Source organism: Nelumbo lutea, chromosome 1 (assembly GCF_056320005.1).
Source record: "Nelumbo lutea isolate HS-2025 chromosome 1, American lotus-T2T, whole genome shotgun sequence".
Taxonomy (NCBI): Eukaryota; Viridiplantae; Streptophyta; class Magnoliopsida; order Proteales; family Nelumbonaceae; genus Nelumbo; species Nelumbo lutea.
Genome location: NC_142684.1, coordinates 219,818,404 through 219,844,792, shown reverse-complemented (window position 1 = coordinate 219,844,792; position 26,389 = coordinate 219,818,404). Strand labels below are relative to the sequence as shown.

The following is a 26,389-nucleotide window of genomic DNA, read 5'->3' as shown; positions in this document are numbered from 1 at the left end:
AGTGGCCCGGCACAGCACAGGCAGATGCTGGAGAGTGGAGAGTCTGGAGACCCCCAGGCCCCACCACTCACCAGCCCCACTCCATATTAATAAACTTCTTACAATTTTTTAACCCCCTCTTTTACTTTCAACCAAGGTGACTAAAAAAACAAAACTCGATCGTGCTGTCTTTTCTTGGCCATTGGATTAAAAAAAAAATCTTGTGCTGAAGTGTCAAATCTAACGGTGTCAGTAGTTGTAAGAGTCAGCTGGCCGTATCGATTATTCTCATGCATGTCCTGGAGTGGAGACATGGTTTGAAGCCTGAACTTGAGAGTTGAGGAGGGAAACGAAGCCGAGCGCAATGTTTTGCTGCCTCCACGTACCACGTAGAGATATCAGGTAGATGGCATGGCTACAACGCAACAATTACAATTGGCTGCTTCTCAAATCTCGATGTCCTTATTCACTGACTACCAACGCTGAGCGCTAGTATTTAAGTGTCCAACAACACTCACGGAGAAAGCGTTCTCCGTTCATCCCCGATCTCCGAGCCCCTTCACTTCACTGACCAACAGCGCTGAGCATTGCAGAGAAAGCGTTCCAAGTTCCAACCCCCATCTCCCAATTCCTCCTTCTTGTCTGTCGTAAGTTTCCTCTTCTTGTCTCAAACTTGTGGGCTTCGAGTTCTTGCGTTTCTGTTCTCAGGCCTTTTGTGCTAATTGCCTTTTAAACCTTTGAGTACATTTTCGAAATAATTAATGTGGAAACACTCCTTCTCTCGTTCTGGTTCTGATGGTTTCTTGATTTTCATTTTACCGGTTTTGAAAGTAATCACACCTGTTTTTGACGTTAAATGTTTTTGGAGTCTGAGTGAATGACTTTATATCTTGGTATGCTTGATGTGTTAAGGAGATTACATTACATATGATATGACCGGTCAGCTGGATTGGGCTTAGGGCCGAGCCCTTCCAAGTTCCAAGTCGAGCCTAGCCAGTAGCCCACTCCGAGTCTTCGGCCCGGACCTGCCCATTTATTTTATTCCCCGCGGTCCTTATGGTAATGTTTGGTTTGAAGGAAAAGGCAGAAAACCTATAAAAGTTTTGTTAAGGTTTCCCTGCTCCTCACTTTTTCCTTCAAACCAAGCACATCCTAATGTTAAGCTTATGTTTGATTCGAAGGAAAAAAGTAGGGGTTTGAAATCTAAAGTGAATGGGTGATGATTAAACCAAATAAAGCAGTATTGTGTAACTCCTCTTTTAATTCGTTGTGCTTTCTTAGAATATTGTTATCAAGTAAATATGATTTGACATCAACATCAATCATTCAATTCAACCCAGTCATTTATAGATGAAGTGTTTTAAGTGCAATTTGCATGCTTCAGTATCCATGATAATATCTTTAATTAATGCTTTTCCTCTGCTACTGGGTACTGGGTACTAGGTCCTGGTGCAGAACAACACAACACAATATTAGCAGCAATGGCAACCATAAGAGCTTCTCAATTTGTTTCAACAAGTGCACACATTAATTGTAGAGGGACGTCCACAATATTAGTGCCACTGCCACAAATTGGGTTCAGGAACCAATTCGCCGCGACTCACCATGGATTAAGATGCTTTAACAAAGTTGATATGTTAAAGATGAGGGGCAACCTTAGCGCAATCACAAGCAAGGCAACAAGGACAAAGGGATCCACGGTTGATGTTGCCAGCTGCAAGGAGAGCAGTGTCATCAGATGTACAGGTGGAATGATGAAGTTGGTGTTTGTTGGAGCAGAGGTAAGTCCATGGAGCAAAACAGGCGGACTTGGTGATGTTCTTGGAGGACTGCCACCAGCTATGGCGGTAATTAACCATACTTATTGCTTCATCATCGTCTTAATTTCCACTTGGAATGTAAGGGAGTGCCTTTACATCTCTGCATGTGTTTTTCTAATTTGACTCCAGGCCAACGGTCACCGTGTTATGACAGTGAGTCCACGCTATGACCAGTACAGTGACGCATGGGATACTAGTGTCTTAATTGATGTGAGTTAATTACTACTCAAGCTACTAGTAGACGACAGTGATGGTTTGTTCAAATTTCTACACAAATTATTAATCTAGATCTGGCAATCGATTTTTTAACATGCAGATAAAAGTTGGGGATAGAGTTGAAACTGTTCGCTTCTTCCACTGCTACAAACAAGGAGTTGATCGCGTTTTTGTGGATCATCCTCTGTTCCTTGAGAAGGTCGCTTTTGGTTTCCAACTTTCCCCGCCCCCCTAACATACATAGGTTTTCAGGGCAGTTGATATCGTATGGAGAAACTAATGATTTCATCTGATTTGTGAACCCTTTAGGTATGGGGGAAAACTGGATCCAAAATTTATGGTCCCAGGGCTGGAGAGGATTACAAGGATAACCAGATTCGGTTCAGCTTATTATGCCAGGTGGTGATGATCAATTTTGTTCATTTCTTTTCTTTTAAGTTTTTTATATATAATTCTATACATCACCGAAATAAATCATCCACATCGTTCTGTTTCTTACTTTCTCCCATACCCTAGTACACACACCATCTAATTTGATAATTTCTTTTCTTAGATCCACTTATTGGTAACAGATGCAATTTCATGGGAACATATAATTTGCTTTAATTTTTATGTTTGGCCTTATGGAGATATAACTTAATTGTGCAAATTTTATATATGGCATTCAGGCAGCTCTAGAAGCACCAAGAGTTCTGAATCTCAACAGCAGCAGCAATCATTTCTCTGGACCATATGGTATGGATTATACCCTCTGATGAGATACTTGAAGGTTACCTAACGCTTCAACTTTCTATATATCAATAAGAATGATACATCGATCGATCGATGGATTACCCCCTGCTTTCAGGTGATGAGGACGTTTTGTTCATTTGTAATGATTGGCACACTGCTCTTCTCCCATGCTACCTGAAAACTATGTGCAAATCTAAGGGAATATACACAAATGCTAAGGTACGCAACAGCTCCAATATAACTAATTAATGCACTTAATTTGAACTACATTTTGAGTCAGTACTACGTACTGGAGTAGTTAATTACAAGTTGCTTGGGCACAACTAATTTGAGCTTTGATTGTATAATGCCAGGTTGCTTTCTGCATACACAACATTTCCTACCAAGGAAGATTTCCCTTTTCAGAATTCTCACTTCTCAACCTCCCTGATGAGTTCAGGGGTTCTTTTGATTTTGTGGATGGGTACGTAGGAAATCTCTTTATATATATATATACTGTTGTAGCTAGTTTTAGATCTATCAGAAATCTCTTTAATTTGTATTATGATACCCGTACGTGGAATCTAGCTCTCTTAATTTCTATTATTCTATTTACTTGTGGCAGCAATCTTAAGCCTGTTAAAGGAAGGAAAATCAATTGGATGAAAGCCGGCATATTAGAATCAGATCAGGTGTTAACTGTCAGCCCATACTATGCACAAGAACTTGTTTCCGGCATGGCAAAAGGTGTGGAATTGGATAACATCATTCGCAAGACTGGCATTACTGGTATTGTGAATGGCATGGATGTTGAGGAGTGGAACCCAGCCGCAGACAAATATATCAGTATTAGATATAATGCTGCAACTGTAAGATCCCTCCCTCGATCTCCCAGCTCCTATCATTTAATTTAATTACCTTTTTCAGGTTATGAGATATCGTTAATTTTCAGGTTATGGATGCAAAACCACTTCTCAAGGAAGCATTGCAAGCAGAAGTCGGTCTGCCGGTAGACCGAAATATCCCTGTCATAGGCTTCATTGGTAGACTTGAAGAACAGAAAGGTTTGGATATTCTATCAACAGCAATTCCCAAATTCATCCAAGAGAATGTTCAGATAATAGTCCTCGTAAGCATCAGATCGATCGAATTATTTGAATTGATTAATGCTTATTTTCTCTCTACACGTGCTAGCTAGCTCCTGCTGCTGCTTCTACCAGAAATGTTAATTGTTGATTCCTGTTTTCTTTCAGGGAACTGGCAAAAAGTCCATGGAGAAGCAACTTGAGCAACTAGAGATTAAATATCCTGAGAAGGCCAGAGGAATTGCCAAATTCAATGTTCATCTGGCCCATATGATCATAGCTGGTGCTGATTATATGCTGATCCCAAGTAGATTCGAACCATGTGGTCTCATTCAGTTGCATGCTATGCGCTATGGAACCGTAAGGGACCTGATCGACCTGATTTCTGTATATATATATATATATATATATATATATGTTTTAATTTGCATACTCCCATTATATATTGCACCATGAACCCTTTGATTTGATGTCATCTTATCAATGCCCCATTTGTGGCACTGAATGAATTAATAACATTAGCAATTAAAAAATAAAACTGAAATTTTTGGTGCAGGTCCCCATCGTTGCCTCAACTGGTGGACTAGTTGACACAGTTAAAGAAGGTTCCACAGGTTTTCAGATGGGAGACTTCAATGTCGATGTATGCAATTAATAATTCCTTTATATATTTTCTTTTCCCAGTTGTTACTTGTCACTGAGTTACGTACAGAGTTAAAACTAATGCATGGTAAGTTTTCTTCTCTTTTTTCTTTCAGTGCGATGCTGTGGATCCTGCAGATGTAAATGCAGTGGCGACTTCAATCAAAAGAGCTCTTAAGACCCATGGCACCCCTGCTTTGACCCAGATGATCAAAAACTGCATGGCTCAAGATCTTTCCTGGAAGGTAAGCAAAAAAGAAAAAAAATTATTACAGCATTAATTAATTAATTCACCTCTTGATTTTAAGTATGTTGCCATGAATGATGGCTACTGTTGCAGGGACCTGCAAAGAAGTGGGAAGAAGTGCTATTGAGCATGAGGAGTGGTGGTGGCAGCAAGCCTGGACTTGGAGGAATCAGAGGCGGAGAGGAAACTGCTGCTCCGCTTCCTTTTCCTCTTGCCAAGGAGATGGTGGCCACTGCTTGATTAGTGTTTGTGTTTGCCTCCCTTGATTAGTAAAAAGTTACCGCCGTACGTTCTGTGACTTGTTGTAAGCTAAAGTAGAGGGTTTGTGCAACCGCGGCTGCTGCCTCACTCTCGTGTTGGAATTTGGAAACCCGAAACCCCATATATATATATATATATATATATATATATATATATATATATATATATATATATATATATATAACTTCGTCAAAACCATTTCCCTGAATCTGAATGTACTTTGACTGTAATGCAATGCTGCTAGGTAACGGAGCCTCTGAGGGTTGATATCGCATCGCACGGTGTTGGTACCAACGCCACCATCATCAACATCAACTAGTAATAGTAGTGTAAGAGTATGCTATTATATGCAAATAAATAAAGATGGTTTCTTCCAATTTGTCTCGATCGGATCGCATTCTTTGCTCACATTTAATTTTAAGCTTTTGAATGTCTGCGTCGGCCGGCTATGCCCAGCATTGAACCATTGCAGTGTATTTCGTCAATACAGGCCAGCATTGACGCAGAAGCAGGTTATAACTTAAAACATTCATCTATAATTACTCAGAGCTTTGGTTTCAAGTTCAACCAATCATCCACTTCAATTTAGCACTGTGGAGTCTCTGTTTGGATCTTACCAGACATATATATATACCTGAAAAATGAATTCTTTCGTTAGCCTCCGAAATCGGAATGCAGCCAAGCAATAAGATATTTATTTTTCCTCCTTTTGGTACAAATGAAAAACAAGGTCGGGGTAGGGACACCTCTGCTCGTTAGGGTGACTTCTTCTATCCCAAAATTGACCAGCTGATTTGTTGGTTTAAACTTTGTTATCTCTGTTTGGCTTTACCCTTCTACCTAGTCATGGACTCATGGTCTCTGCATCTTCGATGGAAGTTCCTTTTTCCCTTTTAAGCATTACTTTAGTTGCAACCCGTGCAATGCAGCCTTTGTAAGGGGAGCTTTAACTTGATAAACACGAATGGACTCCGTTAGAAATCGGGGAAATGAATGATGCCGAACAGACATGCATTTGGTTTGCGGCAGATGTGTCCGTTAAAAGCCCGTGTGTTGAAAAGACGCGAGAAGTTCAGGGCAATTTTTCAAAAGTTTTAAATAGAGTTGTTATGTTTTTTTTTTCCTATTCATCTTCATGAAAAAAGACACACGAAAAGACACCTCTTAACCAAACGGGTTTCATGCTGTTCAGATCTTAATACAAAAATCCAATGTATTTTGACTGTCAGATCTATAAAAGATCTTACCAAAAAGGCTTGCCAAACGGCCCCATCGTATATAACAAGTTTTGACCAATCAAAGTTCCTCTATGAATGATGATTGTGAATTTGATGAATACCACTTTAATGGTCACCTCATATCAGCTGATTGTTTATAATTTTTTTCCGGTGTCATGTCTATCTAAATTACTTTAATTTTTTTAGTTATTTGCATTAGCCTTATAAACTAAATTAAATTTGACCAAAGTAAAGTCACCCTTGGGAACTAGGAGTGTTCATTATATGGTCTACATTGTCAAATCGCACAGAACCAAATCAAATTTGACAGTTTGGTATGTGTTCTTTAAATTTTAGAAACCATATAAAATCGAATCATTAATAATATATTTAATAATTAATGTATATAATATATATGTTTAAACATATGTATGTATGTATATATATTCATTTAACATTTCAGACATTATTGTTTGTTTCATTTTTTTAATTGTAAATTGGGTTAAGAATGTGTGTTGCACATGAGATATTTTTCTTTATATTAATTACTTGAATTTTACAAATAGAAATTGAAAATTAATAAAAAGTACAATATGATTAAAAATAAATTTAAATACTTGTAGTAATGTGTGCATGCATTGCATGTGAAAATTTTAAATTACGATAACAATTATTATTATTATTATTATTATTATTATTATTATTATTATTAAATTTTGTATTCCATTTGCCATAAATAAAAATAATTTTTATTTTAACAATTATTTTATTTAATATGATGAATATATACATTAGAAATATTCTAAAATGTTTTTGACAAAATTTTGTACTTTTTCATTTTTTTGTGTTCTATCTTTTTTTTTTAAATATTTATTATTCAATTATGATATCATGGTTTTCCTTAAAAAGTTAGATCATTGACCCACCATCTAGATAAGAAAATAACTTTGCTTTCGGATCAGTTTTAAATTATATATTTCATCTACATTATGTAAATAAATTTTACTTATCACACTTAATTTGTGTTTGACATAATTAATATATAATTTCTTATATATTCTTTTGATTACTTATACTTTTTTATCTTTTTTAAAAATTTATTATTTAACTATCATATCATCGATTGATTATTTTGACCCAAACCACTAACCCACCACCCAAAAAAGAAAATGATTGATTTCTAGGATTACATTAAATTTTGTATTACATTTCCATCATTGATAAAATTATCTCTTATGCTTAATACTTATTTTCGTTATTTTACCAAAAACTACTTATTTTTGTTCAATATATTGAATGCATAATATTAGAGATGCACCCAATATTTTATTTTTTTATACAAATATAACATTAGATATGTGCCCAATTTTTTCTATATTTTTGTGATTCTTTGTATTTTCTATTTTAAAAAATTTTATTATTTGACTATGACATCATTTCATCTCTAGGTTAATTGTAAATTTGGCATTCCATTTTCATCACTAATATATCTTAAATATATTAAATATATGACATTATTTTCATTATTTTGAAAATATATCTTAAATATAGGATTTAATGAGAAAATATATAGGACAATAGTTTTATTTCCAATTTGTTTTAAATTTTACATTCCATTTTCATATTGATAAAAAAAATATTTATAATACTTATTATTGTTTAATATGTTAAATATATGATGTTAAAAATGTTTCTATTTTTTTTTTAATTTTATCTATTTTTGAATTTTATTATTAATTGTGGCAACATGAAATTTTATTTTGATAAATATTTTTATTTAATATGATGAATATAGAACATTAGAAATGTTTCCAAATGTTTTCAACAAAATTCGTTACTTTTTCATTCTTGGTGTTCTATCTTTTTTTTTTAAATATTTTTTATTTAACTATGATATCTTAAGTATCTTTGAAAAGTTGAATCATTGACCCACCATCTAGATAAGAAAAAGATTTTCTTTCGAATATACTTAATCTCTGTTTGACATAACTAAGATATAATTTTTTATCTATTCCTTTGATAACTTGCACTTTTTTATTTTTAAATATTTATTATTTAATATATAATTTCTTATATAATCTTTTGATTACTTATACTTTTTTATCTTTTAAAAAAATTATTATTTAACTCACATATCATCCATTAAACCATTTGATCCAAACCACTAACCTATCACCTAAAAAGAAAAATAGTTTGATTTCTTGGTCAACACTAAGTTATGTATTACATTTCCATCATTGAAAAAATTATTTCTTATGTATAATACTTATTTTTGTCAATATAATGAATGTATAATATTATAAGTGTACCCAATATTTTTATTTTTTATAAATATATAACAACAAAAAGGTGCTCCAATTTTTTTTCTATTTTTTTCTTTATTTTTATAATCCTTTGTATTTTTTAGTTCTAAATATTTTCTTATTTTATTATGCCATCATTTCATTTTTGGGTTGATTTTAGATTTGACATTCTATTTTCATCATTAATAAAATTACTTTTTATATATAATAATTATTTTTGTTTAGTATAATGAATATATAATATTAGAAATATACCCAATTCTTTTTTCTTTTTTGAATTTTGATATTTAATTTATTATTTAATTATGGCATTATTAGTTAACCCATTGACCAAAATGGTTAAATTGCTTATCCACCACCAAGAGGGAAGAAAATGGTTTTGTTTTCAAATTACTTTTCAAAATATTTATTTTTATACTATTAAAATTAATATTATAGATTTAATTAGTAGAATTTAATGATGAGATCTTAAATATATGATTTAATGAGAGAATATACATTAAATATGAAATTTAATAAGAGAGAATATGAAAAATAGTTTTATTTCCAATTGGCTTTAAAATTTTATATTCCATTTCCATCATTAATTAAAATATTTCTTATTTATCATACTTATTATTGTTTAATATGTTGAGTATATTGTGATAAAAGTTTCCCTAATTTTTTTAATTTCTATATTTTTGCATTTTATCTATTTTCAAATTTTATTATTTAATTGTGAAAACATGGATTGACCCATTTGACTCAAAATGGTTTAATTTCTTAAAACCACCTAGATGAAAACACTATTTTTTAGGTATATTTTAAAAGTATAAGTTTTTATGTTATTGAAATTATTAATTTATTATGTATGTATTTGATTAATAGAATTTAATAACGAGAAGAGACAAAAATGCCTTAAATATATGATTCAATGAAGATAAATGCAAGTCAATAACTTAAATGTTGAATTTAATGAGAGAAAATTCAATGCATTGAATATCTTAATATTACATTTTTCAACTCATTTAATATCTTAAAATGCCTTATATATATACATCATTTCGATTGGAGCTAAGGGCATACGCCGTCTAACATATAGACCAATTTGTAACATAATTTTAACTACACAATTAATTATGACTATAATTTTCCCGAATTTAAAACTAATTCAAAAACAAAACTGTTTTCTTATCTAGATGGTAGGTCAACGATCCAACTTTTCAAAGAAACCCATGATGTCATAATTGAATAATAAATATTTAAGTTTAGTTTTAATCATATTGTTAATTTTGTTGATTTTCAATTTCTATCTTAACTAAGACATATTTAAAATTCAAGTAATTAATATGAAGAAAAATTTATCACATGCAATACATGTGCTTAATTACTAGTGTAAAAAAAAAAGATGATGTGAGAAAGATATGGTATAGAAAAAGTTTTGACCAATCAAAACCCACCCATGAATTTTAATAAATAACACCTGGTTCACTACCATGTTTGTGATTCCAGTTGATTGGTAAGATGTTTTTTCGGATATCATATCTTTTCCGTATCATAGTCGAACTTGTAAAAAAACATAAATTATCAAATATCGTCTACATAATTTTCAAAATATTATTAAATTCAACACATATAAATTTGCATACTATACAACAGCAAAGTGAGATCAGATTCAAAATGGGGCATATTTGAATTAAATATGATAATGTAAATCCTATATCTTATCCACTCCGATGATCTGATGGATCTCACAATGATTGTTTCGAATTCGAAGTTACTAAGGATGTCCAATATTTAAATCTAATATGATCCCATTTAATTATTAACATGTAAAAAAGTCTTTACCACAAAAAAAAATACAAGCATTTTTTCAACCATTTTTGTCATGTATATTTAAACAAAATGGGAGTATATACATCTTTTTCACAAAACAACATAATAAAAAAATCAAATTACAATAATATGTTGGATCGTATTCTTTTTAATCTGAATTTGATCTGATTTTAAAGGAATCGTATTTCCAATCTGAACAAAAAAAAAAAAAAAATCAGAAATATCCAAACAACAAAATTGGATGGATTCAGATTCGAATAAGATCATGATATAGTGTGTTTGCACCCTATCAGCGCCCAGAATCTGTTTTTGAAACAAAAAATACCCATCCGGGTCATTCAGAATCTGCTACCCACTAGTTGTTGCCACTTACCTATCTAGAGCACCACTACTGTGTATTGAGAATATCTCCCCGTGAATACACAGCTGTAATGTCTGGTGGGTAGATGTGCAATAACCCTGGGCACGTGGGTGATTCGAGCCTGGTCAAGGTGGAAATTAAAAAATAAAAAAATATTTATCAAATATAAAAAGGGAAACTTTTCAAAATGTTTAAAATTCACCATATCACTAAGGCCGCGTTTGAAAGGAATGCAAATGCAAATTTAAAAAGTGCAAAACAAAAATGTCTGGGTCATGTAGTGCAAAGTGGTTCAAGATTTACACACCCACTTTGCACTCAATTCGTTTGTTATGAAAGATGCAAATAGCAATTCAATTTTTGTGGATGTTTAGCATTCTCATCGGTGCAAATACAACTGTGTCTTGCTGCCCAATGGTGTTCCAACCGCTCCCGCCGTTAAACAAATGATCGACCTGAGAACTTGGATGTCGGCCTGGAAATGATCGATAAAACAAGGGGGTCAAAGATTTCAGTCACTAAGAACTTGTCTTCAATGGGAAAAACCTGAATCGGATGTAGGCGGCTGTAGGCCTTAATGCAGATGTTGCAACAGAGGTTCTAGTAATCTCCCTCCCGGATTGTTTTCTATTCAATAGTGATGACTAGGGACTGCAACATTTACTTGATGATTCTGTTCAATCGACGAAGAAGACTCGGACAGGGGGGTCGGCCTCTAGCAGGGAATGTTGGGGGAGAGTATAACAGAGAAGAAAGAGGACGAGGAGAGGCGACATCGATGACGGCTAGAATTGAAAAAAGGAAAAAAGATGGGGATATGGGCGGAAGTTATTCAGTGAGTTGCAGCGGCGAAAAGGTGTCCGATGTGTTGTTAGGGGTGATAAAGAGAGGAAAACGGAGAGTGAGTGAAGATGGAGGGAGAAAGAAAGGAAGAAATCTGGTAAAGGGAAGAGGGGCTATTGTCGAGTTCAAACCCGCCGCTGGTTACGTTCGAAGCCGCCGCAGAACGAAAAGATGGGAAAGGAAGAGGGTGAGAGAATGAGTCGGCGATGCTCGATGGAGAATGAACAGTGAGTTTTGGGGGGACGATACTCCTCTGCCGCTGCTGTCAGGAGGACAGGGACAATGAACAGTGAAGTTTTGGGGTTTCGGGCGATTAGTAGAAAGAAGAAGAAGATGGTATTTCAAGAAACCTCACCGATGACTTGAAGCTCAGATCTTCGTTTCTTATACCTCAAATCTCCGACGACGGACACTCAGATCTCAGATGCTCGGATGCTCGAACACTTGAATAGATCTTCGTTGCATAGAAGTGGTCATCGACTTGATGCTCAGATATCAGATGAATGCTCACACTGATAATGGAAAAATAGTCGTTAGTTCTAGTGGATGATGAGGGTAAACCCTTCGCCTATATCCCTCGATCGACTTCGAGTGCCGTTTTTACTTCAAAAAAATGGAAGTGGTTTTTCACCCTAAAATCGATGTAAATACTGACATTTTTACAATTTTACTTCGATTTTAGGTGTTTTTTTTTAGCATGTATCCAAATGCTCACAAATCCAATCCGGAATACATATTTGTACTGAACCGAAATTTGCATTGCATCCAAACGCAGCCTAAATTTTTATTTTCTAAAATTCACCTTCCTTTAGTGCATCCTTAATGCTTCTTAATAAAGGTGTCCATATCAGCATAAATAACAATTTTCATGATCAAATTACCTTTGAATGGCGAGTTAGAAGAAAATGGTTTTTTCAGTTTTCAAATTTCTTACATTTTTAGCGTTTTGTTTTAATTTCTAATCTTTTTTATAATTTTAGTTTTTTTACATTTTCTATTTTCTACAATTTATAAATTTTCTTGTATTTTTTGTTTTTTATTTGTAATTTCTGTGTTTTTCTATAATTTTTGGTGTTTTTTCTACAATTTTTATTTTTCGATTTTGTTTTTCAATTTCTATAGTTTCTATAATTTAAAAATAAATTTTTATTTTATTTACATTTTTTTTTTGTAATTTCTATGTTTTTATGTATTTTAAATTTGAAATATTTTTTGAAAATTTTCCTTTTATTTCACGTCTAAATATTAAAATAATAATATATTAACACCCGTTAATTTATTTTGTATATATTTTATATTTTTCTATGAAGGTTAAAATGGTAATATATTAACACCCATTAGTCTATTTAATATCAAGTTAGTGACATGGGTTTTAAACATTTTGAAAAATTATGGTGAATTTAGAAGAAATGCTAAAAATTCATGGTGAATTTTAAACTAACTGGTATATTAGAAAATCTTTCATGTAGGGCGTTTGTGGGGAAATCAAATCTACGCCCCATAATATCCCACAATACATCGCCGCCGTATATTAAGAATATCTCCTGATGATGAGATCATCGATTCTCGATTCTGGTAGATGTTCCCAATATAAGGCGGGAATGTGCTGTGGCACGTTGTGGGGCGCCCCCACAAATGTGATATAAACAACGAGAGTAGGAAAAAGAAAAAAAGAAAGGAAAATATCGCTTCACCTATTCACCTATTTACTTGTTTGTTTGTCCGTTTGTGTTCGTATTTTCGAGCTTCACCCATTCAAGACTCCGCGTGACGGCGGGTGTGCGTGACCCGAGTGTAGAGAGGGAGAGTTGAAAAGACGGAGAGAAGAAGTAGGATTTCTCTCGTCTTTTCTGTTTTCTCTTTTCTTTGTCTTCTCGAATATCCGCGAGATCGAGACCTTCTGCACCTCCTCCTTCCACGATACCTACCATCCAAGTCCAAGAAACGGGGAAAGAGGAATAAGAGATACATCTGTTATTTGAATTCAATTTCGACTTTCTTAAAGCTGTTTTCTCCCAACCCACCCATTCATCGAATTCTTACATTAGGGGTTCGTCTAATCGTCCAATTAGGCAGGAGTAAGGATCGACTTTTGAAGTTCCTTTATCCACACTTCTTGTTTTTATTTATGGATTTATTTTTAAGGGTTTCTAAGTAGATTTGGCCCCAGATTGGGGATCGGAGATTTCAGTACACGGACAAATTTTAAATCTATTGTGTGCTTGTTGATTTTTTCTTTTCAAATTTTGATCGGGAAAAAGTAAACCGCTTTTAGATCGATCATGACGATTCCCGATTCATCTTTCCTGATGGACAATGAGGCTAGCTGCTTGCCGTGTACACCGGAGGAAGAAAGACGGATTATAAGGCAACTAACTGAAGCAGCAGAATCTAATTTGAAAGAAGGGAACTTATATTATATTCTTTCCAACAGGTACGATCTCAGCACAAGTCCTGGATTTTTATTTTTAATTTTAATTGTTATAAGGTCATATGCTTTGCTTGAGACATTTTTATTGCATTAGCATTGCCTTTGTTCGTTGCTACTGTATCGCTCAATTCTGAATTGATATGTGATGAAGCAATATATAGTTCGTTCAGATTACCTTAAGTTGGTGATAATATTTTTCTTATTCCCGGCATTTTTGCTTGTTTAACTCATTATTTAATCCATGTGACAATTAACATATTCCTACCTTAGGGGAAAAGCCCTACACCTTAGCCCAAATGTGGCGTGAGAAATGGGTGGGATATGCTACGGCTTTCCCGGAACTGACGCGTCATGGTGTTAAATGCAATGGATATGACACCAAACAGAACGGAATGGCGAAGCAGGATTCATGTTGCTGGCCCCATATAGTTGCGATAAAGCTTAGATGATGATAATGGAAATCTGCTGCTTAGACCATTTCAGAATGTTCTTATATGGCATTACCTGGGTGCCCCAACAATTATAGGGGATGAGAAATGAGAGTTTTTTTTTTTTTTTTGTTTTTAGATGGTTCCAGTATTTGTTGATCACTGGCCATTGCGTGGTGCAATAGTATAAGTGGCCACTAAATGCAAGAATGCTGAGTCAGGTTTGCATCCAGCCACTCTTAATTGCTAGGACTAACATTGTAAGGACCCTTATCAGTAATTTTCATCAAATAAGTATAAGCTTCATAGCAAAGCATAGCAATTAATATATCCATGACGAGAAAGAAGAAAAACGTCTAGAGAATATATGGCTGGAGCCCTTGTTTTTGTCCTAGACACTTAGGGAAAGAACAAGAAGATTGCCCTGGAAAAAGGAAATGAAAAACCTACAACATAAAACAGAGAGTGTTGTTATATCCCAGGAAAAGAAGAAGAATCTCCAGGTCCTTCCTTGCTCGTAGGTTCAAGTTTTGAAGCCTCCAACAGTTCAAGTCAGTATGCATTGACTTGTGTGTTGATCGAGCCCTAACAAATTGAAAAAATAATAATACAAAGAAACTAGTATATAAATTATGGTACTATCATATATCCACAATGTCGGGCTGCAACAGATTGAATCGAATTCAAAATTCAATTTAACAACATATTACCCCATAACCAAATTCAATTTGATATCTGGTGGTTCTAAAAAAATCAGTTTGAATGAAAATTCGACAAGGGAATCTGGTATCCATTTCGGTATGGTTCATTTCATTAGGCATGCATAGGAAGGATCAAAATAAAATATTTTCATATAATTATTAAAAAATAAATGACAAATATTGTATCACAAGATGACCTCTACCCAAACCAAAAAATGTGTGTTCTGTTTTGATATGCAAAACATTAAAGATAGGTAATAGATCATTTAATCTTCATATATAAAAAAATATAAAAGAGCCATCTCTTACCTGTGAAACATCTAATCCATTCCTTTTCTCTCTCCTCTCTCTCCGTAATTTTCCACTCTATGCTCTCTACTCGTCTTTTTTTGTTTTCCTCTATAACATTGTAAAGAAGTTCGTGTGATGGAGAGAGAGAGAGATAAGAAGAAACCTTGCAACCATAGGGAACAAAGACAAGAAAAGGTAAGAGAATGTGACTCACAATAATTCAATTAAAATTTCAAACTCTTATTTCATAATCAAGTTCTCTACTAGAAGTAGATAGAGTTCAAAGATTGGGTCAGCCGTACCTTACAAAATAAACCAAAATGGATTTATGGACAAGTTTTGATAATAAATAACCTAAGTGAGATGAGATGGTTCAAATAACCCAAGGTCCAAGACAGATTGTGGGCCCCCGCAAAACTTCTAGATATCCTAAACCAAATTCCCAAACTGGTTGTTGCCTATTAACTATGAACATTAAACATTTAGTAGGTGTTTGGCATCAGAGTGTTTCTCAAGCGTTCCATTTCACAAGTGGGCCCCAATTCATAAGTGATTTGTTTCACTTGTTCTTTTGAAAACGCAAAAAAAGGGATGCAGGCTGACTGGGTGTTTAAAATGATTTGGCTTAATATTATAATATATTATAGTGACAACTGTGTGACATCTCAAAAGTAAAAAAGTAGTCAGCTTTTTCAAATTTCAATGTGCCATGCCACCAGGGTGATTCAGGATCACCCAGGTGATTCAAGAATTGTCAATTTGATGTTTCAAGAAACCCCTCCTTTCCAGAATTCCAAATCTAATCATTACAGAAACGTTTGTTTTTTTTTTTTTTTTTTTGAAACACCCTTGCCAAATGTGATTTTCTTGCCGATTCCGTTTATTTGCTGATGTGGTGTGCATGACACATCAGCAGAAACGGAATGGTCGTAAAACGAACCGGTGCCAAACACCCACTTAGTGGGTAGGCAGGTGGAGGTGGGGTAGTCATTGGGGCTATTCTTCTTGGGTGGGGAGAGGGTGGTGAGGAAAGCAATTGAACAATTTGAAATGAAAGGAAGGGGTGGAGTCCTGAACTGGTGCCCCAAGGCGAACCTATGCAACAGGGGAGCACTTGGTCACCTAGGCACTTGCCTGGGTGTTGCTTAATGTCTCAGAAAAGGACAGTACAACAAGGGGCCGAGCCCCCTTTTCTGTCATAGAAATAGAAGTAAAAGAAGGGATGGAGCCCCTGTTCTTGTCTTAGAAAAAAGAAAGCACAAAAAGGACCTCCCCTCTTCTTTTTGTCTGAAGAAACATTGATAACAGTGTATTGTGAAAGAAATAAAAAAAAATATCTATCATGAATTCAGAACCCTAACAAAATTATAAACTAATAAAAAAACATATTATTTTACGAAAGAAATAAAAAGAATGATATGGTGTATTGTGTCTATCGAGATATAAACATATAAAAAACATTATAAACTTTGAAGAGGTTATATGTAAACCACATGGTTGGGCGAGGCAAGCCATGGGCCTTGACAACTATGCAACAATAGTGGCCTCCTGGGACTAGCTTCTCAGGGTGCCTGCAAAAGTACAAATTCATTTGATGATTATCCCTCCCTCGACCATCTCTAGCAAAGTTGTAGAGGTAATTGTCATCTAATAAAGGTAACTACATGGTCAGTACTGCTATTTATGTGATGCCTATTTAGTAATAACCCTGTAGACAGGCTCAACTTGCTGTTTTTTATTTTTTTGCCATCATATGCACAACTGACATGAAATTTTAAACAACTATGAAGTGATATATTTGAAACTACTATAAAATTCATCAGCTTCAACGCAAATCACCTACAAAGTAATATGATAACTACCTAAATTAGGCTCTTTTTTTACCAGTAACAATGAAAATTTTATTGATCATTTAAAGAGATAGTAAATGTATAATTGTATTCATTTTTCTTAGGTTCCTAGTTACCATGTCTACTTAGGAAGTTTCCAACACAGCTAACCTTATTGTAAATTTGTAATATTATTACTATGGCTACATATTATTATCATTTGTGTCAATACATCCTGTCAAATGTTTCACATTTTATTTGTGTTTTGTTTAAGAATTGTACCATTAAAACACAAGGATCCAACAACTTTAAGTAGGGAAGGAGGGCTCTGTTTCTCATTCTTTTCCCTTTTCGTTATTTGTAATATTTTTTTTTTCTTGACTCGCATTTGTTCTATAAAATGCTTTGCTATGGTGTTGTGCTAGAATTCTTAAAATTAATTGATTTGAAAATGGTAATTTCTTTTGGATACAATGAATTGCAATGTTTTGAGAGGACAACTAATGTCATTAGTAAAACACGATGCTATTAGTTCATTTTATGTGCATGCTTATTGGAATATAAAATAAAAGAGCTAACTTGGTACTTTTCCATTGTAAAATTCTACTGCCTATCTAGGCGACTAAGCAACTAGATGCTCCATTATTGTCACCTAGAATTGCCTAGAGGCCTTGACAGCCATATTAATATTGGTACTCCACTAATCAGAAGATGACATTTACAATTACATTTCTCTTTCATTTTAGACATTTATTTCTTAATTTATCCCTCATCATGTATAAAGTTAGAAGATAGATACAAATAAATACAACTTTAAAGTCATCTTGGTGGACTAGTTGTTTGTCAATCTAGTTGATTCTAAGTCATCCTATGCAGTTGTGTCATGGGTACACACCAACTAGTTAATGATGCAGTTATGTAGCCTTTAACTGAGTAGTTGACACTTGGCACTTTGATAAAACTGATCATCGCCTGGAATACTTTTATGAATATGGAGATTATTTAAGTGACTTAATGATATGGATTGGAAATGGAAGATTGATTACTTTTAGACATTTGAATATTGTTATAATGATTGAGCAAATCAAGCAGAAGTTTAGACACTTATGATAGCTTAAATTGCTGTCTTTTATTTCTACAAAAAACTATACACACTTTTCCTAAATGGTTCTATATCTTATCCTATTCATCTTTACTTGGTGTTCTTACAAATGTTATTGCTAAATTCATATACGTGCTTTGGTTTAGCTTTCTACTTGAACAAATTTTTATGTTTTCATGCTATTAGCTTTTATTGGACTCATGTTGGGTTCTGGACTCATTGCCTGTTTATAAATATGAACTAATGGGTTTTTTCCCTTTCTCTTAGGTGGTTTATGAGTTGGCAGAATTACATTGGAGAAGACAATTTTCCAATTGATGATCCTTCCACTAATTTTCGACATACAAATGGGCTTTTAAAGACAGCAGATAGACCAGGACAGATAGATAATTCTCATCTTGTTAAAAATGGAAGTGCTACAGAAAGTGATGATTTGGAGCTTTTTAGAGCGCTGGAAGAAGGACATGATTATGTTTTGGTTCCTCAAGAAGTTTGGAAGAAGCTTGTTGATTGGTAATTGTCTTTATCATTCTTCCTTCTTTATGGGATTACATGCTCGAGGACATCTTTTTACAATTGGAGTTTAACAAAAGGAAATAATAAAAAACTTCTGGAGGATTTGTTTTGTATTAAGTTGGATAGTACTGGGGGATGCAGGACAATTGCCTCCTAAAGACTCTGGAAGCCTCTGTATAATGTGTGCCCTGTCTTTCTTCTATTTGTTAGACTCCCACCTCCCCACCCAAAAGATAAAAAGTCTTCTGCATCTATTTTTGGTATTATCTGTTTAAGAACTTTTGTTTTTTTAGATAAAATAGATGTATTAAGAATATAAGGATGATATTACATAAACACGAACACATACAAATCCTTTTGAATTTGTCCATGTTTTTAAAAGGTTGAGGCATAAACTAAGGTGTGCTAAGATCCATAAATGCCAGAGTTGAACATGAACTTTATACATGTGCCACTAAGTCAGTTTTGGAGTTGGAAAGAATCAATGATGATCAAAGGAGTCCGATGATTTTGAAGAAGAAGCCTAATGTTGTACGAAGGTTCAACAATCAGAAAACGGAAAGAACAGTTCAGGTATCAGAAGTGTTTGCGAGGTTAATAGGGGGTTTGGTTGGAGTTGTGCTGATAGGGATCATACAGTAAACTTCATGACTTGTACAAGAAAAAGAAAAATGCCCAGCAATTCTAAGGCTTTGGTTATTATTTGGCACAATGATGGAGAAGATTCTAGTTGGGAGCTAGAATAAATTCTGTGTGTTTTGAGTTAGTGATCAAGTTTTAGAAATAGTAATGTTAGAAGAGTGTTGGGTGTTTTCAGTTCAAATTAGTATTCTTTAGCCAAGAGTAGGATTCCTAGTTAGGACAATCAGCTGCTATTTTATGTCATAAATATAGGTGAATTGGTTGTTTAGCAAGACATAATGAATAAAATACAGAAGTTTGTGTCTTTATGTGGATGTGTAATGCTTCTTAGTTCCTATGTTTGGGTGTGAGGCCTAAACTCTCTAGGAGTGGTACCTAGATCTCCTTCTCTTTAAAGTTTTTTTGCTGTGCTACATCACGGGCGTACTAAGAAGGTGAAGAATTTAAAGAAAAGTCTGTAGGAGAAGTAAAGAGGATCCTAAATAAGTATTCAGAGAGTTTGATTGGTTCTGCAATTCTTTGTAGGGTTTGTGTTTTGGGAATATAGTACTCAATGCCAACTTCTGCTTCAGCCTTTAAGGTGCTCACAACCTCCTTAAGTTACTCACTCAGATAAAACACCAGGTTGTTCAGCTCAGCCACTTCAGTTGTTATCAAATAGCCTATAATCTACTGATTAAAAAGTTTTATGAAGTGATTTATTAAGATCCACTGGACAAGGAGAACTGATTGTGTCAAACTGGCAATTTTTATAGTTTTGCATCAAATCCATGCTAATGGGAAAGAGTTCTATATAGGGAAGATCACTACCCAACAGTGATTTAAAAGGCGCACCTGGGCGCACAGGTGAGGCGCATTTTGGGGTATGCGCCTCGCCCGGGTCCTAGGCCACCTCTTTCAAAAGGCGCGCACCGGGTGCGCCTAGGCGTGCGCCTGATGCGCCTTGCGCCTTATCCCAGGTGTGTGCCTGATGCGCTTTGTGCCTCAGACCAGGTGTGCACCTTTTTAAAATTTTGCGCTTTTTGCTTTTTTTTGAGTCTAACGGCTGGGCCCCCGGACCCCTGACCAAACCCCTCGAGACCGGAGCTCCGAGAACCCCCTATTTGCTTATGTTGTTCATTCATTCATTACAATAAAATATCTTCTTAAAAGGCAATGAAAGTTGTAAAATCATTATTTTTTATGTGAGAAAATAATAATTTCAGACCCTAACATAGACTTGTTTGGGCTTGCCTTGAGGGGTGTGCTACAAAGGCGACTCATAGAATCAAGAATGCAATATGTTTTACATCACATTAACTACTTGAAGCAATGCAATTAAGGAAAAAAAGAGATTGTGGGTTTTACATGCTTGAAAATGCTTTATATGTTTGCGTTTATTTTTAAAATTTCATTTGAATACACTTTACATGTTATGTTTATGTATTTAATTTTAGATAACAGGTTTTTAAAATAATTTATTTTAAAATTTAAGTTTATACATTACGTTTAATATTTTTGCATTTAAAAAAAATAAAATTTGGCATTTTTTTTTGTGGAATTTTCTAACCTTTTTTTTTAGCTTTTCTTTTGTAATTTTGTGCCTTTCCTAAAAAGGCACACGCCTTGCCTTGCGCCTCTGGTGCAAATTGGCCCTTGCGCTTTTAAACACTGCTACCCAAAAGAAATGAGCAAATCGTTTGTTAGATATGAATTACCAGGGAAGAAAATGTCCTCACTCAATGAAATTTAGACTACTCACCTCATAAATAAATAGTCCATTTGGTTTCTATTTCATTTGTGAGTCGTTATGCTCATCACTGTTTTATGAAAATTGTGCGATGCTTTTTTATTAAAATTGATCTTACTGAACAGCTCAATTGTTTCTATCCCATTATGTTTTAAGATTTAGTAGTTTTGTTGAAACGAGTTAATTAGCCGACCAAGTTATAGAAGCCTTTGTTGTCCTTGGTGTGGGATTGGTGATTATCAAGTATTAGAATACAACCAGGAGATTTATAACTATTTCCCCCTATCTGTACAAGGCTTTCAGATCCATTGTCTGTTCATGTGTTGTTGTTCAACACATGGTAATTTGTTGTTTAAAGTCTAAAGTTGGTAGTTTGTTCATGCATCATGCAGTGAAGTCTAAATGTACAATCAGTTGTTACTTATTCCATTCTGCAAAGTAGTGACTGGCATGATGCTATTATGTAGTTAGTCCGAAAGGAAGGATGAAAAGGGAGACTTATCTCCCAATTATTGTCTTTATCCTAGTTTGATAGAAAGCAGATGGGTGGACACCATCTGTCCCCCTCTTGTTTGTTTGCTTTTCTTAAGCTTCAGTCATGCTTCTAATTCCAATGTTTCACAGCTTCTAGGTCACGCTTATTGTTTTCTCACACATTCTATTTTTCTCCTCTATATTTTCTTTGAAGGTACAAAGGAGGACCAGCTATACCCAGAAGGTTGATTTCCCAAGGTGTTGTCCACAACAAGAATTTTATTGTTGAGGTTTACCCACTCTGTCTTAACTTAATTGATTCTAGAGATAACAAGCAATCAGTTATCCAGATAAGTAAAAAGGTAATTTCAAATTTCTTCATTTTTTAAACTGATCTCGTTATAAATTCTTACAATTTTTTATCACTATTATAAATTGTAACAATTTGATAATGACTTATTTACTTTCTTTTTGGGCCCTTTTTGTTTTATTGTTTTTTAATGCAAGATTTTTATGACAAAATATAGATAATCAGTGTTCTAAAAGCCCAAGCTGCAAGGTGAGGCATGTGCCTCTTTGAAGCGAGGCATAAAAATTTTTAAAAATGTAAAAGATATTCATAAATTTTGCAAAAATTCAAAAAAATTAAAATAATAATATGGCATCTTTCTTTATTTCTCTTTTTTTGATTTTTTATTTTATAAATTCTACATAATTCCACATAGCTTCTTTTGAGCACTTTTAAACACCTTTTAGACTCCAAGGCAGGCACCAACTCTAGTGCATGTTAATACCTTTAATATTTGGCATTTGGGAAACCAAACATCTTAAAGAAGCATAACCTTTTGTGGAAAGATGTGAAAAGTTTCTTGGAACTGGGGTTGATGGGCTATGCATGCGATGCCTATTCTAATGTTTTCTTTATCTCTGAAGAGTGAAGACTAATCAAAGATAGAAGTCCAAGAGAGTTATACAGCCTGGTAATCACCAAATACGAAGAGGAGATGGAAATTATGAGGTCCTTTGGCAAGGTGGTCATGATAGAGGGGTAGCAGGCTTGTTCAGTAGATGGAGGTAAGGGGGTGAAAGGTGATAGGGGAGGTGTAAGGAGGCATGGAACAGGCATGACTTTGAAGTTTTGCATATGTCGTTGGGGGAGATCAGAGACATATTATGGTGGTTGATTTGTAATTGGATGGGCTTACTTGGGAAGTACAAAAATCGTCCTCGCAACAAGCATGACTTGGAGAGTGGAAAGTTCCATAGGAGTGGAGGTGTTGGATTTGTTATGGTTATTCAGGTTGTAAGAAAACCATTTTAACAGTTTAACTATGTGGGTAAAGATGATTTATATAGGTCATTGATGACCTGTTTTTGCACAACCCAAATAGCATGCGGGTCCATATATGGAACCTGTGTTAACTGTTAAGTATGGGTACCATAATAAAGTATATATTAGTAATAAATAAATATATAATGTTAGCTAAATATTTAGTTAATAATATTATTATTAAACTAAGAACGATAGTTCATTCAAATATTTGTAGATTAATAACCAATTTAGGATATTAAATACCAATAATCTAATTAATAAAACCAACAAAATTTAATAATTTTTAACTTAGTTTTGTTACTAAAAAGTTGAATTAGAAAATAATAAAACTTTATCTTACAATATATTACCCAAAAATAATGTTTTGATTGGACTTAGACCAGTTTGGCACAATTGGGAATGCTACGAACTTTAATTTTTCTTAACAAAGCTCCTTTTATTTTATTTTGAAAATAATAAGAAGCAAATAAATATTTATAAGAATAATTTTTAATTTAAATATTAAAGCTAATATAATTTTATCTAAAAATAATTGGTAAGCATTATTAATTAAATTATAATTTATAACAAATGAATTTCATTTAAGTTCTATTTAAATTACTTAAAATTTATTAAATAAAATTCCATTTAATAGAGTTTATATAAAGATTTGTAATCTAAGAAGAATGCTTGGTTTGGATTTGAACCAGCTTGGCCCAATTGGAAATGTCATCAGGTTCCTTTGGCTTCAATTTTGTTAAACAAAACTCATGCATCACATGAGTCCCAACTAGTATTAATTAAAAATACATACTTAAAATTTTAAAATAAGTTTTAAAAAGCCTATTAGCTCACATTAAAATACATAAGCATAGCAACATCTAAAATATATTTAAGCAATCACCAATTCAAGCACATGAGACTTTCAATCTCTATTTCTTTCCGAATCACATTACTCTAATTTTATGAGTTGCTTTGAACTGAGTCCCTTGAAAAGGAATGACCATGGTTTGCAATTTTGATATCGACAGATTTCTCGCCATGTAAAGAAGAAATTTTGGCGATACTTCATTAATTTTGCCAAGATATTTGGAAAATCTAAAAAATTAGGAAATATTTCTAGAAACATGGAATTAATTATTAGACCTTGAAGGAATCATTAGAATAAATATAGTCGTGCTTTTAATGCTAAAAAAATCATAGCTAATAACTATATGAGTCAAATAGGAGTAAGTTGAGACTTTACTAGTATCTTTCTTTTTTTCTCTGTTTTAGGTGGTGTTAACACTTTTAGACTTCTTAAGTCTGAAAATGTTGCTTTTCAGATTCCACCCATGTTTGGGTTTGAGTCTGAAAAAAGGATCTGAAATGCATTTTCGGATCTGAATCCATAAAACCCAGGCTAGGCACTTAATGCAATCAGATGCATTTCAGACCTGGCCGAAAGCCTAAAATATCCTTGATATTTTTAATAATGACATTATTTTTTTTATCAATAATAATGACATATTATACTCCCATTCAAACCCGATAGAATCCCATTCGATCTGTTTCCATTGAATGAGAAGGGAGACGACGATGGAGAACTTGAAGAAACCCCTGCGATGGAGAACTCGTCAGAAAGAAAATCATCTCTCAAATCTCTTATGGGCCCGGGCGTAGGATCTTCTTGTCACGGGTTGGTCCATGGGGAGAACCTCAAGCTTCCCCTTGCCCCTCTCTTTGCGTGCAGACACTATTGTGGCGATCTAAGGGTGATTTGTTCAAGAGATCACCCTAACTCTCCTAAACTCTTTCTTGACTGAAAACTGAATGCTTTTTTCTCAATTTGTAGCTCCTTAAATAGGAGATTACAAGAGGTGTGGGAAGACTCCCAGTAGAATTCGACTACTTACAGATAAGGATAAATCACACTTTTAAGATTAATCAAACTCCTACTTCTAATAGATAAATCAAACTCTAGAAGATAAGGAAAACTACTAAGGATAAGATAAGATGAGAGCTGACAAGATAACTTGCCGCCTTGTGGGCCCCTCCTCACTGTTGCCATCGGCGGCTGTACGTCCTCTCCACGAACGCAACCACAACATTACACCCCTCCAGGGCGACGAGCTTGTCCCCAAGCTCGAGATCTGGGTAGGCATCTTGCAGAATAGTCCAGGGGATCCAGGTGGCCTCAGTTGATGGTAGGTCGTCCCATTCCACTAGGACTTCGAGAGTACCCCGATTGACGCGGGATCGAACCAAAGCCTGAGGTTGTAGAACGGGTCTGCCGTCCCCTAAGGGTTTAAGGGAAGGGACCTCCTTAGGAGGAGATCCGGTGAATGGCTTGAGCAAGGACACATGAAAGGTATCATGGAGTTTGCTGTGCTCTGGTAGCTCAAGTTGATATGCAACTTTCCCGATTCGCCGTAATACCTTGAAGGGCCCATAAAACTTGGGGGCTAGTTTAGGGGGAGATCTGCTTTTGAGAGAGTGCTACCAATAGGGTTGGAGCTTCAACCACACGAACTGTCCAGGCTCGAAAGTTAATTCTCTGTGGTGCTGATCGTAGACATTTTTCATGCGTGTCTGTGCCTGCTGATGGTAGGTCGTCCCATTCCACTAGGACTTCGAGAGTACCCCGATTGACGCGGGATTGAACCAGAGCCCAAGGTTGTAGAATGGGTCTGCCGTCCCTTAAGGGTTTAAGGAAAGGTACTTCCTTAGGAGGAGTTCCGGTGAATGGCTTGAGCAAGGACACATGGAAGGTATCATGGAGTTTGCTGTGCTCTGGTAGCTCAAGCTGATATGCAACTTTCTCGATTCGCCGTAATACCTTGAAAGGCTCGTAAAACTTGGGGGCTAGTTTAGGGGGAAATCTGCTTTTGAGAGAGTGTTGCCGATAGGGTTGGAGCTTCAACCACACTAACTATCCGGGCTCGAAAGTTAATTCTCTGTGGCGCTGATCGTAGACATTCTTCATGCATGTCTGTGCCTACTGATGGTAGGTCGTCCCATTCCACTAGGACTTCGAGAGTACCCCGATTGACGCGTGATCGAACTAGAGCCCGAGGTTGTAGAATGGGTCTGTCGTCTCTTAAGGGTTTAAGGGAAGGTACCTCCTTAGGAGGAGTTCCGGTGAATGGCTTGAGCAAGGAAACATGGAAGGTATCATGGAGTTTGTTGTGCTCTGGTAGCTCAAGTTGATATGCAACTTTCCCGATTCGCCGTAATACCTTGAAGGGTCCGTAAAACTTGGGGGCTAGTTTAGGGGGAGATCTACTTTTGAGAGAGTGTTTCCGATAGGGTTGGAGCTTCAACCACACGAACTGTTCGAGCTCGAAAGTTAATTCTCTATGGCATTGATCGTAGACATTCTTCATGCGTGTCTGTGCCTGCTGTAAGCAGACAATAGGCGGGGGGGTTCCCGACCATAGACAGCCCGAAATGGA

At 34.9% G+C, this 26,389-nt stretch overlaps 2 protein-coding genes across 3 annotated transcripts in view; both read left to right on the top strand.

Annotated features, from left to right (window-relative positions):
* Nucleotides 1–269: 269 nt before the first annotated feature.
* Nucleotides 270–5,338, top strand: LOC148881129 (granule-bound starch synthase 1, chloroplastic/amyloplastic-like). The gene is made up of 14 exons (XM_088963418.1): nt 270–626; nt 1,423–1,826; nt 1,929–2,009; nt 2,116–2,214; nt 2,325–2,414; nt 2,684–2,750; nt 2,863–2,966; nt 3,101–3,210; nt 3,352–3,595; nt 3,679–3,855; nt 3,980–4,171; nt 4,368–4,454; nt 4,570–4,698; nt 4,794–5,338. Exons 2-14 carry the CDS (start codon nt 1,461–1,463, stop codon nt 4,938–4,940), a joined length of 1,893 nt encoding a protein of 630 aa, XP_088819544.1. The 5' UTR covers nt 270–626; nt 1,423–1,460; the 3' UTR covers nt 4,941–5,338.
* Nucleotides 5,339–13,170: 7,832 nt separating this feature from the next.
* Nucleotides 13,171–26,389, top strand: part of LOC148881128 (ubiquitin carboxyl-terminal hydrolase 9-like) — a 32,412-nt gene continuing 19,193 nt past the window's right edge. For both annotated transcript variants that reach the window (XM_088963417.1, XM_088963416.1), the window contains exons 1-4: nt 13,171–13,578; nt 13,762–13,934; nt 18,550–18,795; nt 21,858–22,005. In XM_088963417.1, the coding sequence (XP_088819543.1) occupies nt 13,783–13,934; nt 18,550–18,795; nt 21,858–22,005 (546 nt within the window). In that variant the 5' untranslated portion in view covers nt 13,171–13,578; nt 13,762–13,782. The remainder of the gene's footprint in view (nt 13,579–13,761; nt 13,935–18,549; nt 18,796–21,857; nt 22,006–26,389) is intronic.

Excerpts from the sequence above, each read along its gene's own strand:
- LOC148881129 (XM_088963418.1), top strand. The coding sequence starts at position 1,461 with ATGGCAACCATAAGAGCTTCTCAATTTGTTTCAACAAGTGCACACATT. Across the intron at positions 4,455-4,569 it reads TGGGAGACTTCAATGTCGAT|TGCGATGCTGTGGATCCTGC; the intron begins GTATGCAATTAA and ends TTTTTCTTTCAG. Across the intron at positions 4,699-4,793 it reads CTCAAGATCTTTCCTGGAAG|GGACCTGCAAAGAAGTGGGA; the intron begins GTAAGCAAAAAA and ends CTACTGTTGCAG.